Raw genomic sequence first — 15,478 nt, 5'->3', positions numbered from 1 at the left:
GGTAGCCAAGTAGGTCTGGCTGTCATGCTAGAGAAATGTGTGTGCTTAGATTTAGCTACATAAACTCCCCATAGTCCATTATGAACTCATAAAACATTAGCTGTCTGATAAAACATGACTTCTTAAATGGTAGCTAGCTAACCTTCTAAATCCATACAACATCATCAGCAATAATACAACAAAAATTAAAAGTGATCCTAAAGTCAGACTGGTCCCAGATCTGTTTGTTTTTTTTGCCAACTGTTGTTCATTGTCTTTTTGGCATGACAGCAACCATAGGAGTTGGCTCGGCTGTATACACCACCCACAGAACTGGGACCAGGCTATAATCAGACCACTTTCTTTCCAGTAACATAATAGTTGCTTTCATTACAGCGGCGCTTGTACCCCCTGGCCCTGGACTGCTTCAACTGTTGGGGGATCTCACTGAGTGACCATTGATGCTGCATCTCAGGGTTGCTGAGCCTATGCGAGAGTGCGAGTACAGCCAGATCAGCACTCGCAGCTCGACCCCGATGGAGACTCCATACAAGAAGAGGACCCCAAAGAGGAGGAAGTGGCAAGCCTTCCCTGGGCGGAATAAATTTTACTGCAATGGGAGGATCATGATGGCCAGGCAGACAGGGGTCTTCTACCTTACCCTTGTCCTAATTCTCATCACAAGTGGACTCTTCTTCGCTTTTGAGTAAGTAGCTAAAGGTTTTGCCCTTTGATTTTGCCATCGTTTCTTTGGCCATGGCCACTTTGCCTATGAACTGGGCATTGGGGCTGTCTGGAGTTTTGGTGTGCTGTAGCTAACAAAGAGCCAGGGTTTATGGGCCAACCTGTCACTGTGTATTAGCCAGGGGTGGCCTGTATGTGGATGAGACTGTGGCTCTCTCACTCACTGTTCCTCAAGGTGCTCTTTCACCTTGAGCTGTCACATTGAGCAGCGTCTTGGAGTTGGCAGAGGGTTTAAAGCCTTTTCATTCCGTTAGCTCAGCTCTAATGTTTAATCTTAGACATTTTTCTGGAAGTGTCATGGCAATTAATTAGAGGGTAGATACTGTAGCGTAGGTGGGCTACTTGTCTTAACTCTCATTCATCACTCTTACTGACAGCCAGGACAGCCTACTTGATGTCCATTTGCCTCTCGGGTTAGTAATCATGGTAACGCTTGTCTAGTTTCTTTTGAAAAGGTGTCTGCTCTTGTTTGTCTGTCATAGTCACTGGTTGAGTGACTGCACTATACGATACTTGTCCATGTATGTAGATTGGGGTGGCAGGTAGCCTAGTGGTTAGAGCGTTGGGCTAGTAACCGAAAGGTTGCTGGATCGAATCCCCGAGCTAACAAGGAAAAATCTGTCATTCTGCCCATGAGCAAGGTAGTTAACCCACTGTTCCCCGGGCGCCGATGACGTAGATGTTGATTTAAGGCAGCCACCCAAGGGGTGGCCAAGACACATTTCAGTTGTACAACTGACTAGGTATCCCACTTTCCCTAGACTCCATAAGCCTTAAATGGTCCTTTCCAAATAAATGAATTTCAGTTTCATTAGCATTTTTGTTCTAGACAACTCCTCCTCTCTCATTCTTCCTCTCTTGTGTACACACACAGCAACACACAAGTAATCCAAACCCCATCCATTCTAAACACAGCAGTGAGGGAAAAAAGTGTATGACCTCTCTGAAGTACCAGATTTCCCCAGCCCGGACTGCTTTACCCTGTTTTTATGAAACTTCTCCAGATCTGTCAGACTTGCTTGTTTTACAAGCATTTCACTGCACCTGCCATAACATCTGCAGATCTGTGTACGCGACCAATAAACTTTGATTTGATTTGTTGTGACACATTGTTTATTTCATGTGGTGAAGTGTGGAGCCTGTAAAGCCAGAGCGCTGAGTCCCCACTTCTCCTCTCACACTGTCCCTGGCTTTATAACAGTGCAACCTGTCACCTGGGGGGGTGTCAGTGGACATAAAGAATATACCCAGGTCTTGATCATGCATACGAACCCCTAGAGAGAAGACTGATGAAAATAGGGGAGTCAGTGGGGGTCCACTCTCAGTGTACCTTGGCTTGGATGAGTCAGACTCCCCTATTTTCATCAGTTTGTAAATTGACTCCTAGGTCCCATGGAGAGTACAGGGATGTCTCAGCAGCTCTATGCTGGACCAGTCAGCCACTCTCTCCCTGCTAGTCCTCCTGACGAATCATTCCTTGTGACAATCTGCTTCTTTTCCTACCTTGGCTTGGATGTTGTTGCTGATTCAGGACCGGCAGCTTTTCTCTCTAGGGGTTCCTTATGCATGATCAAGACCTGGGTATATTCTTTATGTCATATCAATGTAAAAACCTTTTCCATGTTGTCATTTCTGCTAATCCTGACCTGCTGCCAGTTCCATTCCATTAGTAGTGCTCTGCATTATGTGAGAGATATTGACCTCCTGCCTTCCACCAACTTTATCAGCTAGACTTGTGTAAACTCACCTCAGTGCCGTCACTGTCATAACCCCAGTCGCCAAGAGCAATTCTGGTTGTGAGCATTCATCACTGTAAAAAAAAACTGCACCACCAACCAATAGGCTACAAGTTATATTTTGGCCAGTGGAGAGCTCTCTGTATATAGATGAAAATCGCCGAGACTGGTAACCATCCAATCCTCACACAAGGACCTCCATCCACCCACCTGGAGAATACCAGCTGCTTCCTAGTGAAACACCCCTTTGGGCTTAATTTCCTGCCTGCCTGACCTGCCCAGTTGAACCAGCACTCTCGCCCGGTGCTGCCTTTGGTTGTTATCACTACAGTGTTCTGTTCACAGGAACAGCAGAGGACAACGGACAGCTCAGTACCGTAGGCTCAGTAATGTCGCATCTCCTCTCTCCAGACCTGCAGGCCATCCGAGTCCTCCTGACTATTCTCTCTGTCACCCCCCCGTTCAGCTGAGAGGAGCCAGCTATCTATCGGACAGGGTGCTAGTCAGGACAGTGAACCTGCTCGCTGTGGTTTGCTGTCCTCAACTTTAATGCGTCTAGATTTGCTGTGTATTTCCTACCTTTCACACGCCGGTACCAGCCCAGGGCATTGTCGTGAACGTCAAGCCTAATCCCTATTGGTGCCTGCCTGGCTGCCATAACGCAAAACCCTCATTCCTCTTTCTCCTTCAGTTGCATATCATGATAAGGTTGAAGGTGTGTTGTAACCAAACGGCAGAGGCTTGGTTGTCTGCCTGTCGCTAGCCTTAAACTCACATCAGAGGTCCAGTCTGGTGAGGTCATCCATTGTTCCTCTGCGTTCTCCAGACTTCCTTCCAGTTGGTGGAGAGAAAGCGGAGATGTATGAAGCAGTAAAGCTTGGGAGGCAGCAGGAAAAGCAGATATTGTCTTCATCCCTCTTATTGTCCCCAATCTCAGAAACAGATACTCGGCTATTTATGTATGGTAAGCCCTCTTGGTGAAAGCCAGACTCTGGTCTGTTTATTATTCTGTTCTGTTGCTCCCGCCTAGACGCCCATGTGCGCTGTTGCAACTTGCACATGTTCCCCCTTGTCTTGTAAAAGCTTTACCCAGACAAATGTTTTGAAGTAGTTATTTTGAGGCACTGTAGTTAATTCCTTTAGAAAGTACTGTAGGCCTTGTTCTACAGGACTTCCTGTTGTCCAAGGAGATGGTCTGAACTCTTATGTTTGTCTGTCTATGAAAAACTCTATTCTGGACTGAACATAGGCTTAGTTATTGAAAGCAGCTAGCTTGTGACACGGCACAAATGAGGTGTGTGTGTGTGTGTGTGTGTGTGTGTGTGTGTGTGTGTGTGTGACGTGTAGCAAATCATAATAGATGGCAGGCAAGATCCAGTGACCCGCTCTCACTCTCTCTCACAAGCTTGCTCTCGCTCGCACGCCCGCTCTCGCCCTCTCTCACTCGTGTCCTCTCTCCTCAAGTATGGTTGCTATTAGACCCGCTGCTTTGTCTCGCTCTGAAATTTGTGCAAGACCGAGAGACCCAGATCCCCCTTTGTTTGTTTGCCACGTTGTCTCAAGATTAAAATACACATCTACCACATGTGGCGTGCAAGTCTCTGTGTGTGTGTGTGTGCAGGGATGGAATTATTTCTTGAATTTAAGGGGCATTTCTGCACCCTTTGACTTGTATAATCGGGTGGGTAGGTGAGTGTACATTTGAGTGATTTCTATGTGTGGTTGCGTGGGTTTGTGTGTTATGGTTGCCCACTGTGTGTGACCTCATTCTGAATGTCATCTCTCTGTGTGACAGTCTGAATGTTTTACTTCAATAATAAGGAAGGCCAGTTCCTTCCTGCCACATAGCAGCAAAAACACGCAACGCAACAGTTAAACTACTGCCAGGGGTCGCATGATGATGTAGTGACCTAACGCTAATCTCAGTTAACACATGATGACTTGGCATTTGGCAAAATGTAAAGGTAATGGACATGTTTAACCAGGTGTGTTATGGTGAGTATGTTTTAGTGTGGTTTTTGAGTGGGTGTTGGCAAGCAGGATCTTGTTTTACATACATACATACACACACACACACACACAAGGGATGTGACAAATGGAAAAATGTTCTTAACGTTTAAACTGACCTTAAAAAATCCATTAAAATAAATTAAAAGTCATAATTCTGTGTGAACAATGGAGAATATGGTCCTATTGTGTATGGTGTTCCTATTACATGACTGTTAAGGGTAATTACATTTCTTCCACCACAGTCAGGCTGAATATCAAACTCAACACTTGGCCCCTAAGCCCTTTTAACTCAACGCTTGGCCACTCGCTTTTGTGTTCGATAGTGATCACTCGAGTCTGCAAGTGTTTTGGCCAAAATGAGCATTGAGACGATGCACACTCAATGTCCCAACTGCCACTTATCAATATTCCAACATTCTGAATCATTCACAAGCATTGTCACCCACGACCTGTCTTGTGAGTGACTCGCTCACTATGAAACACGAGCACTTGGGCCGACGGACGCGCAATATTTCTTCCATGGCAAAAATGAAAACACAAAGCAGAACTCTTTGGCCCTTTAAAAAAAAAAAAAAAAACTGCTGTATGTAAAATATTGTGTGCTATAGCTTAGAAATTAAATAAATGTTGCTCTGGATGACAAAATGTTTGTTTCAAACATTAGGGCTGTTTTTTTCTAAAGAATTTAAATCCGTTTTGTGTTTTGTTTCCTTGCTACGATACTAACGAGGGTCGCGGTACTGGTGTCGTCCCAGCTCTATATGGCAACCGGGGAGTATGTGCAAAGTAGTGTTTCAAAAGGAGTGGATGTATGGAAAGCTAACGATGAAATTTGACTGACTGGTGCACGGTATAGCAAACATATTTTTTTCTGTAGAACATAAACTGTTTGGTACTAGAATTTGACACTTTCGGTACTTTTGTCAAATGTGTCTTCCGTCGTAAACTGAGAGGATCAAGTCTGTCTCAGCGCAGCCGATGTCCCCACACGAGCACACTGTGCATGCCTCTTGCCTGCTCAGCGTACTTGTTGCTAGAGCTGCCACCGCACTGGGAATCTGGTCTGCATCATGTTCGCTTCCCACTCATGCTGCACAGAAGTTAACACACTTGAATAATTCAACATGCCATGTAGAAATGTTGAAACTGTAGTGTTAATTACTGTTCGCAAAACAATGTCCATAGAGGCTAGAACACTTTATAATGCAAGAAGATACCGGTAGCTTCCAGCTTTGTAGGCTAATTTCCTTGCTAGCTTACAGCTGAAGCTAACATCAATTCACATCCATGGTACTTTGTTTGTGATAATATGCAAACTATTTTCTTTGTAATTTACTGGAAAGCTAACAATGAAAGTCATGGGACCGATTTATTAGCATTTTTCACACCATGTCCAAATCATACAAAAGTATCTCAAATGTATTGTGAAGCTCAACAAAGTTACTTATAGATGATTTAAACATCATACAAGGAAAATGCTAATATCGGTCCCATGACTTAAATGGGATTTGTGCAACCAGGGCATGTGGAAACAGTGCCAGTGAAACCAAACCTTGATTTCCTGTCTTAACTTGTCCATTGACTGCTTACAGGGTAACGATTTGTATTTTTTTTTTGTAATTTGAGTGAATTGTCCCTTAATGTCAATCCCTGTTCATCATAGCTTCCTCTTTCTTGACAAGCATATTTCAATGGCAGGCAGTGCCACTAGGAGTGTGGTTTAAGTTGCCATCAACTATTGAGAGAGCTTTATCTTCTTGTACCACATCTACAACTAACCATAACAGTCTGGAGCTCAGAGCTGTACAAAACAGGTGGGCCTAGATCCGTCCCCATCAAAGCAGGGCATTAGAAACTAGCACCAAGAATGTCTATATGATCACAATACCAGTGGAGCTGCTAATCCTAACGCTACTCTCCTTCCCTACATCAGGATTAATGCCAGTGTATGCTATTTTGTTTATGTTCTGTTTGCTCGTCAGGCTGAAGTGCTCTGTCATTATGCACATGATCCCGTAGACCATCGGCTGCAGCTATCCAACCCAGTGGTGAATCATACCCTCTCATTTTCAGGGCATGCCTGTGACTGAGCAGGCAGCAGCCAGGTAGCTCTGACGGGATGGCTTGTTTACACAGTGGAGTATGGCATAGGATTAACCTCGACTTTCATTTGTTATAGCCTGAGAATTATTGAGTTTGACAACGTTTGCTGCATTTCTGTAACACCTCTTTGTCCATCTCCTTTTCAGAGATGTCAGGATGCCTTTTGGTTACAGACAGTATATTCTGAGGATGTATGTTCCCAAGATGAGACTAGAGACTGAAATACAGCTAGGCCTGTATCTTATTGAACACCCCAGGCAAAGCATTAATAGCAAATTATTGTAACTGCGTCCATCAGAGAATACAGCAGGTAACAATTCCCTCAGCCAAGGATGTTGGGAATAGTTTAACATTTTTATTACAAAGGTACATCCTCTTTTATGTAGCTTAGTTCTGCCCAGTGTTCAGAGAGAAGGTAATATGTTTTGGAGGACTATGCAAAGGCAGAACTCCTGCAACTGGTAAGTCAATCCCTCCAGGGGCAGCCAAATGTGAAAGAGTTCAGTATGCTTCTGAGGGCAACTTTTTGGCACAGCCACACCCGCAACGCACACCGTTTCCTGAGAATAAAGCACACGCTTTCCTGAGAGGGGGAGTTTGTTCTATGCCTACATAAAGTCTCTCAATGAGTCAGCAAGAAACCACTTACAAGTGTCACCTGCCCTTTTGAAAAACATCCTGATGGAACTTACACAATAGCCTGCCTTTCACTGCATCCCCGACCACAGACGAGTTCAAACTGCTTTTCAATAATCTACATTTCATAAACTCGATTTAATTGACACACTTACCATTTGAGTTGTGTAACTGGTCAGTGAACAATGAGGTAGAATACTAAACTATGCTAAAGGTCATCCAGCCTCATCTGTGTGTTTAGCAAACATTTCCCTGTTTGGACAAGTCGTTCCTAACAGGTCACTCCTTGTCATGTACTTTCCTGTTTCTGTCTCTTTCCTGCGAAGCCGAGAGAGGCTAATCATCTGGGTCAGATGGTTTAGACCCTTTAAGGTTGCTGCCCCGATCCTCGCCAAGCCTATCTCCAACCTTTTTAACCTGTGTCTCCTTTCCTTTCTGAGGAGGTTCCCATTGTTTGGAAGGCAGCCACGATTCGTCCTTTATTTAAACTGTTATAGGCCTATTTCTATTTTGCCCTGTTTATCAAAAGTGTTGGAAAAATAATCAACTGACTGGCTTTCTTGATGTCTGTAGTATTCTCTCTGGTATACAATCTGGTTTCCGCTCAGGTTGTGGATGTGTCACTGCAACCTTAAAGGTCCTCAATGATGTCACCATTGCCCTTGATTCTGAACAATATTGTGCTGCTATTTTGATACCGGTAGACCATTCCATTCTTGTTGGTCGACTAAGGAGTATTGGTGTCTCTGAGGGGTCTTTGGCCTGGTTTGCTAATTACCTCAGAGTGCAGTGTATAAAGTCAGAAAATCTGCTGTCTCAGCCACTGCCTGTCACCAAGGGTGTACCCCAAGGTGAGATCCTAGGCCCCACGCTCTTCTCAATTTACATCAACAACATACAGTTATAGTCAGAAGTTTACATACACCTTAGCCAAATACATTTAAACTCAGTTTTTCATAATTTCGGACATTTAATCCTAGTAAAAATTTGCTGTCTTGGGTCAGTTAGGATCACCACTTTATTTTAAGAATGTGAAATGTCAGAATAATATTAGAATGATTTATTTCAGCTTTTATTTCTTTCATCACATTCCCAGTGGGTCAGAAGTTTACATACACTCAATTAGTATTTGGTAGCATTGCCTTTAAATTGTTTAACTTGGGTCAAAAGATTCGGGTAGCCTTCCACAAGCTTCCCACAATAAGTTGGGTGAATTTTGGCCCATTCCTCCTGACAGAGCTGGTGTAACTGAGTCAGGTTTGTAGGCCTCCTTGCTCGCACACACTTTTTCATTTCTGCCCACACATTTTCTATGGGATTGAGGTCAGGGCTTAGTGATGGCCACTTCAATACCTTGACTTTGTTGTCCTTAAGCCATTTTGCCACAACTTTGGAAGTATGCTTGGGGTCATTGTCCATTTGGAAGACCCATTTGCGGTCAAGCTTTAACTTCCTGACTGATGTCTTGAGATGTTGCTTCATAATTTTCCATCCTCTTGATGCCATCTATTTTGTGAAGTGCACCAGTCCCCCTTGCAGCAAAGCACCCCCACAACATGATGCTGCCACCACCATGCTTCACGGTTGGGATGGTGTTCTTTAGCTTGCAAGCCTCCCCCTTTTTCCTCCAAACATAACAATGGTCATTATGGCCAAACGGTTCCATTGTTGTTTCATCAGACCAGAGGACATTTCTCCAAAAAGTACGATCTTTGTCCCCATGTGCAGTTGCAAACCGAAGTCTGGCTGTTTTATGGCGGGTTTGGAGCAGTGGCTTCTTCCTTGCTGAGCGGCCTTTCAGGTTATATTGATATAGGACTTGTTTTACTGTGGATATAGATACTTTTGTAACTGTTTCCTCCAGCATCTTCACAAGGTCCTTTGCTGTTGTTCTGGGATTGATTTGCACTTTTCCCACCAAAGTACGTTCATCTCTGGGAGACAGAACGCGTCTCCTTCCAGAGCGGTGTGACGGCTACGTGGTTCTGTGGTGTTAACACTTGCGTACAATTGTTTGTACAGATGAATGTGGTACCTTCAGGTGTTTGGAAATTGCTCCCAAGGATGAACCAGACTTGTGGCGGTCTACAATTTCTTTTCTGAGGTCTTTTCTGATTTCTTTTGATTTTCCCATGATGTCAAGCAAAGAAGCACTGAGTTTGAAGGTAGGCCTTGAAATACATCCACAGGTACACCTCCAATTGACTCAAATGATGTCAATTAGCCTATCAGAAGCTTTTAAATCCATGACATTATTTTCTGGAATTTTCCAAGCTGTTTAAAGGCACAGTCAACTTAGTGTATGTAAACTTCTGACCCACCGGAATTGTGATACAGTGAATTATAAGATAAATATTCTGTCTGTCAACAATTGTTGGAAAAATTACTTGTGTCATGCACAAAGTAGATGTCCTAACCGACTTGCCAAAACTATAGTTTGTTAACAAGAAATTTCTGTAGTGGTTGAAAAATGAGTTTTAATGACTCCAACCTAAGTGTATGTAAACCGACTTCAACTGTAGCTCAGGCTGCAGGAAGCTCTCTCATCCATGTATATGCAGATGATACAGTCATACTCACCTGGCCCCTCCCCGGATTTTGTGTTAAATGCTCTACAACAAAGTTTTTTTTTTTAGTGTCCAACAAGCTTTCTCTACCCTTAACCCTGTTCTGAACACCTCCAAAACAAAGATCATGTGGTTTGGGAAGAAGAATGCCCCTCTTCCCACAGGTGTTATTACTACCTCTGAGGGTTTAGAGTTTGAGGTTGTCACCTCATACAAGTACTTGGGAGTATGGCTAGATGGTGCACTGTCCTTCTCTCAGCACATATCAAAGCTGCAGACTAAAGTTAAATCCAGGCTTGGTTTTCTCTATCGTAATCGCTCCTCTTTCACCCCAGCTGCCAAACTAACCCTGATTCAGATGACCGTTCTAGATCGGCAGGTAAGGGTACTCTCGAGCGGCTAGATGCTTTTTTTACCATTCGGCCACCAATGCTCCTTATAGGACACATCACTGCACTCTATACTCCTCTGTAAACTGGCCATCTCTGTATACCCGTCGCAAGACTCACTGGTTGATGCTTATTTATTAAACCGTCTTCGGCCTCACTCCCCCTATCAGAGAGATCTACTGCAGACCTCATCCTCCACATACAACACCCGTTCTGCCAGTCACATTCTGTTAAAGGTCCCCAAAGCGCACACGTCCCTGGGTCGCTCCTCTTTTCAGTTCGCTGCAGCTAGCGACTGGAACGAGCTGCAACAAACTCAAACTGGACAGTTTTATGTCAATCTCTTCCTTCAAAGACTCAATCATGGACAGTCTTATTGACAGTTGTGGCTGCTTTGTGTGATGTATTGTTGCCCTTTGCTGTTGTCTGTCCCCAATAATGTTTGTACCATTTTGTGTTGCTGCCTTGCTATGCTGTTGTCTTAGCTCTCTTATGTAGTGTTGTGATGTGTTTTTGTCCTCCTATCTATCGATCTATCTATGTTTTTTTATGCCAGGCTCTGTCCCCGGAGGAGGCCTTCTGGTAGGCTGTCATTGTAAATAAGAATTTTGCTCTTAACTGACTTGCCTAGTTAAATAAAGATTCAATAAAAAAAATCTGTCAGCCAGGCTCAGTCCAACCAGGCAGGAATCAAGTTGTGTTCACTCTCTCTCCGTCTGTTCTCCCCTCTCATCGCCGACCTTCTCATGCTACCCGTGTCTATTCACTTGGATGGGGGTAATTGAGTGTATTGCATGTGTCGGCGGATTATTACTACTAACACATTTTGAAGGATTTCACGCCCACATGCACAAATGCTCTGCAAGGCTTTGATTTTATTCCACTGGGAGCACATCTTGCCCAAATAATGTGAGAAACAACTTAAGAACATGACAACAAATACTTAAAAGCTTTCGCTGTGTTTAACAGACAAATTATATCAGTCAGGGTAAGTTCAAGCCTTGCCTTTTGTGCTATGCAATTAAGTGCAATGAGAATGCGGTCAAACATAATGTTGACAAAGCTCAGAATCCATAGGCTATAGATTAAAAAGTAATTAATATCTTCTGCTTAAGGTCACTAAGGCTGCTGCTTTAATGAGCTAAGCGCAGAGTAATTAATGGACCATTTTCAGTAATGTTTGATAATAACTTGCTTATTGGCTAACTAGCCTGCTTAATCATTTTCATTCTGTTCTGCAAATGCAGCGTTCAGTGCTTTCTTTTACATATCAGCTGGGCAATTCCATGGTAACGGAGACTCAAGATTTTTCACTTAAAATGTCTGCCAAACAAAAACCACGATTTCAAAGTTTAACAAACCATACAACTCTCTGCACAAGGACTACTTTTTAACAATTTACACTAACAATTTACATATACACATTTACTGGATGAACTATGCAGATGCAAGTTTAGTAACATAATTTCGGTAAAATTATTTGTCCACGTTTTCCAAAAACTCTTAAATATCTGCTCCAAATTAAGATTCAACGATATCTGCAGAAAGAATGGGGTGTCAGCTATGACATGTCATGTTTACTTTGAAAAACCTATTTTGGTTATTGAACTACAGTAAGTGAAGTGGATTTACACCTGGTAACGGAATTTTATCATGGGTCCCTGATCTGTAACTGCATAATTATGGATATGAATGTCATTCTTTTCTTGGTGGTGTATCCTGAATAGGTACACAAAGGTATAAATATTCAATATCCTCCTTTGCATATTTGGGTATTAATCTACACACTGGCTATTAGTTTAATGAGCTCTGCCTCCAAACAAGACAAAATTTGTTTGGACCCAGACCAAATCTGAAAGAATCAAAGTCTATGTTTAACAAGTTTGTACAGCGCAGTAGAGTACAATAGAGTACAGCACAAAGCAGTAGATTGTTGTGTACTCAACTCTGTGCTCTACTCTGTACTGAACTCTACTACTGTGATTAACTATACTCTTCTTTTCTTTACTTTTGTGCTGTACTGAACTATACTCTTCTTTACTGTACCCTACTATGCTCTACTGTGCTGTCCAAACTTGTGAACCCAACTGTGGTTTGTGACGACTATGATTTCCCATTGTAGTCAATTCAATTGCAGAAATTGCATTACAGATTTGGTAACGGAAATTTGAGTTTTAATCACTTGCTAATGAATTATCAGAAACACAAATGAATTGTTAGGTCTACCTTTTACTTGTTACTTCTAAGAACTTTCATTACTCTCCCTCTTAAAGATATTTGGGTTTTTGGTAATGTAATGTCAAGGCATGTTTCATAAACTGACAGAAGGCGGAAATGTATAAGAAAGCTACTGTAAATATGGGTTATTAGTTGGCTCTTCAACATCGATGTATTTCTTAATACCTTCAGACTTTTTTTCCCCTGATGGATGTTTTCTAAGAACCCTTTTCCATCTGTTTGAACAGGAATCAAAGCATTTGCTTATTCCTAATTTTTTAGTTTTTAAAGTGATGTATGTACAGTCGTGGCCAAAGTTTTGAGAATGACACAAATATTAATTTTCACAAAGTTTGCTGCCTCAGTTTGTATGATGGCAATTTGCAGATACTCCAGAATGTTATGAAGGGTGATCAGATGAATTGCAATTAATTGCAAAGTCCCTCTTTGCCATGCAAATGAACTGCTTATTGAAATTCTCAATTATCGTTTATTTATCGGCGGCGACAGTGTTTCCTAGCCTCAGTGCAGTGGGCAGCTGGGAGAAGGTGCACTTATTCTCCATGGACTTTACAGTGTCCCAGAACTATATTGAAGCAACATCTCAAGACATCAGTCAGGAAGTTAAAGCTTTGTCGAAAATGGTCTTCCAAATGGACAGTGACCCCAAGCATACTTCCAAAGTTGTGGCAAAATGGCTTAAGGACAACAAAGTCAAGGTATTGGAGTGGCCATAACAAAGCCCTGACCTCAATCCTATAGAAAACTGAAAAGCTTGTGCGAGCAAGGAGGCCTACAAACCTGACTCAGTTACACCAGCTCTGTCAGGAGGAATGGTCCAAAATTCACCCAACTTAATGTGGGAAGCTTGTGGAAAGCTACCCGATGTGTTTGACCCATGTTAAATAATTTAAAGGCCATACTACCAATACTAATATAGTGTATGTAAACTTCTGACCCACTGGGAATTTGATGAAAGGAATAAAAGCTGCAATAAAGTATTCTCTCGACTATTATTCTGACATTTCACAGTCTTAAAATAAAGTGGTGATCCTAACTGACCTAAAACAGGGGAATTTTTACTCGTTTTTAAATGTCAGGAATTGTGAAAAACTGAGTTTACATGTATTTGGCTAAGGTGTATGTAAACTTCCGACTTCAACTGTATGTACAGTGCCTTCGGAAAGTATTCATACCCCTTGTCTTTTTCAACATCGTGTTAGGTTACAGCCTTATTTTCTAAAATGTATTAAATCGTTTTTTCCCTCATCAACCTACACACAATACCCCGTAATGACAAAGCATAGACGGTTGTTTTTTTGGGCGAATTTATAAGACAAACTCTTATGACATTTACATAAGTATTCAGACCCTTTACTCAGTACTTTGTTGAAGCACTTTTGTCAGCAATTACAGCCTCGAGTCTTCTTAGGTATGACTCTACAAACTTGGCCCACATGTGTTTGGGGGTGTTTCTCCCATTCTCCTCTGCAGATCCTCTCAAGCTTTGTGAGGTTAGATAGGGAGCATTACTTCACAGCTATTTTCAGGTCTCTCCAGAGATGTTCGATTGGGTTCAGTTCCGGGCTCTGGCTGGGCCACTCAAGGACATTGAGACTTGTCCCAAAGCCACTCCTGCGTTGTCTTGGCAATTGGCTTAGGGTCGTTGTCCTGTTGGAAGGTGAACCTTGGCCCCAGTCTGAAGTCCTGAGAGCTATGGAGCAGGTTTTCTTCAAGGATCTCTCTATTCTTGGCTCCGTTCATCTTTCCCTTGATCCTGACTAGTCTCCCATTCTCTGCTCCTGAAAAACACCCCCACAGCACAATTCTGCCACCACCTTGCATCACTGTAGGGATGTTGCAAGATTTCCTCCAGATGTGATGCTTGGCATTCAGTCCAAAGAGTTCAATCTTGGTTTCATCAGACCAGAGAATCTTGTTAGGTGCCTTTTCGCAATCTCCAATCGGGCTTTCATGTGCCTTTTTTTTTTTTTTTTTACTGAGTTGCTTCCATCTGGCCACACCATAAAGGCCTGATTTTCTGGAGTGCTGCAGAGATGATTGTCCTTCTGGAAGGGTCTCCCGTCTCCACAGAGGAACTCTGGAGCTCTGTCAGTGACCATCACGTTCTTGGTCACCTCCTGACCAAAGCCCTTCTCCCCCGATTGCTCAGTTTGGCCTGGCAGCCAGCTCTAGGAATAGTCTTGGTGGTTCCAAACTTCTTCCATTTAATATTGATGGAGGCCATTGTGTTCTTGGGGACCTCAATGCTGCAGAATGTTTTTAGTACCCTTCCAATCAAATGAATTTACCGCAATTAAGTTGTAGAAACATCCTAAGGATGATCAATGGAAACAGGATGCACCTGAGCTTAATATCGGGATTCATAGCTAAGGGTCTGAATACTTATGTAAATACGTTTTTTCTCGTTTATAAAAAATAAAAATTAGTAAACATTTCTAAAAACTAGTTTTTGCTTTGTCATTATGGGCTATTGTGTGTAGATTACATTTACGTCATTTAGCAGACGCTCTTATCCAGAGCGACTTACAAATTGGTGCATTCACCTTATGATATCCAGTGGAACAACCACTTTACAATAGTACATCTAGCTTTTTTTTTGGGGGGGGGGGGAGGGGTTAGAAGGATTACTCTATCCTATCCCAGAAAGAGGTGGGATTTCGGGTGTCTCCGGAAGGTGGTGATTGACTCCGCTGTCCTGGCGTCGTGAGGGAGCTTGTTCCACCATTGGGGTGCCAGAGCAGCGAACAGTTTTGACTGGGCTGAGCGGGAACTGTGCTTCCGCAGAGGTAGGGAGGCGAAGCAGGCCAGAGGTGGATGAACGCAGTGCCCTTCTTTGGGTGTAGGGACTGATCAGAGCCTGACGGTACGGAGGTGCCGTTCCCCTCACAGCTCCGTAGGCAAGCACCATGGTCTTGTAGCAGATGCGAGCTTCAACTGGAAGCCAGTGGAGTGTGCGGAGGAGCGGGGTGACGTGAGAGAACTTGGGAAGGTTGAACACCAGACGGGCTGCGGCGTTCTGGATGAGTTGTAGGGGTTTAATGGCACAGGCGGGGGAGCCCCGCCAGCAGCGAGT

The 15,478-nt window shown here is 43.1% G+C and overlaps 1 protein-coding gene across 6 annotated transcripts in view; it reads left to right on the top strand.

Annotated features, from left to right (window-relative positions):
- LOC106610784 (palmitoyltransferase ZDHHC14) overlaps window positions 1–15,478 on the top strand; it is a 102,045-nt gene that overhangs the window by 3,936 nt on the left and 82,631 nt on the right. For 5 of the 6 annotated variants that reach the window (XM_014210346.2, XM_014210347.2, XM_014210350.2 and 2 more), the window contains one exon: window positions 376–685. The exons of the other annotated variant lie outside the window; for it this stretch is intronic. In XM_014210346.2, the coding sequence (XP_014065821.1) occupies window positions 441–685 (245 nt within the window). In that variant the 5' untranslated portion in view covers window positions 376–440. The remainder of the gene's footprint in view (window positions 1–375; window positions 686–15,478) is intronic. 6 annotated transcript variants of the gene reach the window in all.

This window comes from Salmo salar, chromosome ssa09, assembly GCF_905237065.1.
Source record: "Salmo salar chromosome ssa09, Ssal_v3.1, whole genome shotgun sequence".
In the NCBI taxonomy this organism is placed as follows: domain Eukaryota; kingdom Metazoa; phylum Chordata; class Actinopteri; order Salmoniformes; family Salmonidae; genus Salmo; species Salmo salar.
Note: the sequence above shows the minus strand (reverse complement) of the source record. Positions and strands in the feature narration are given on the sequence as shown.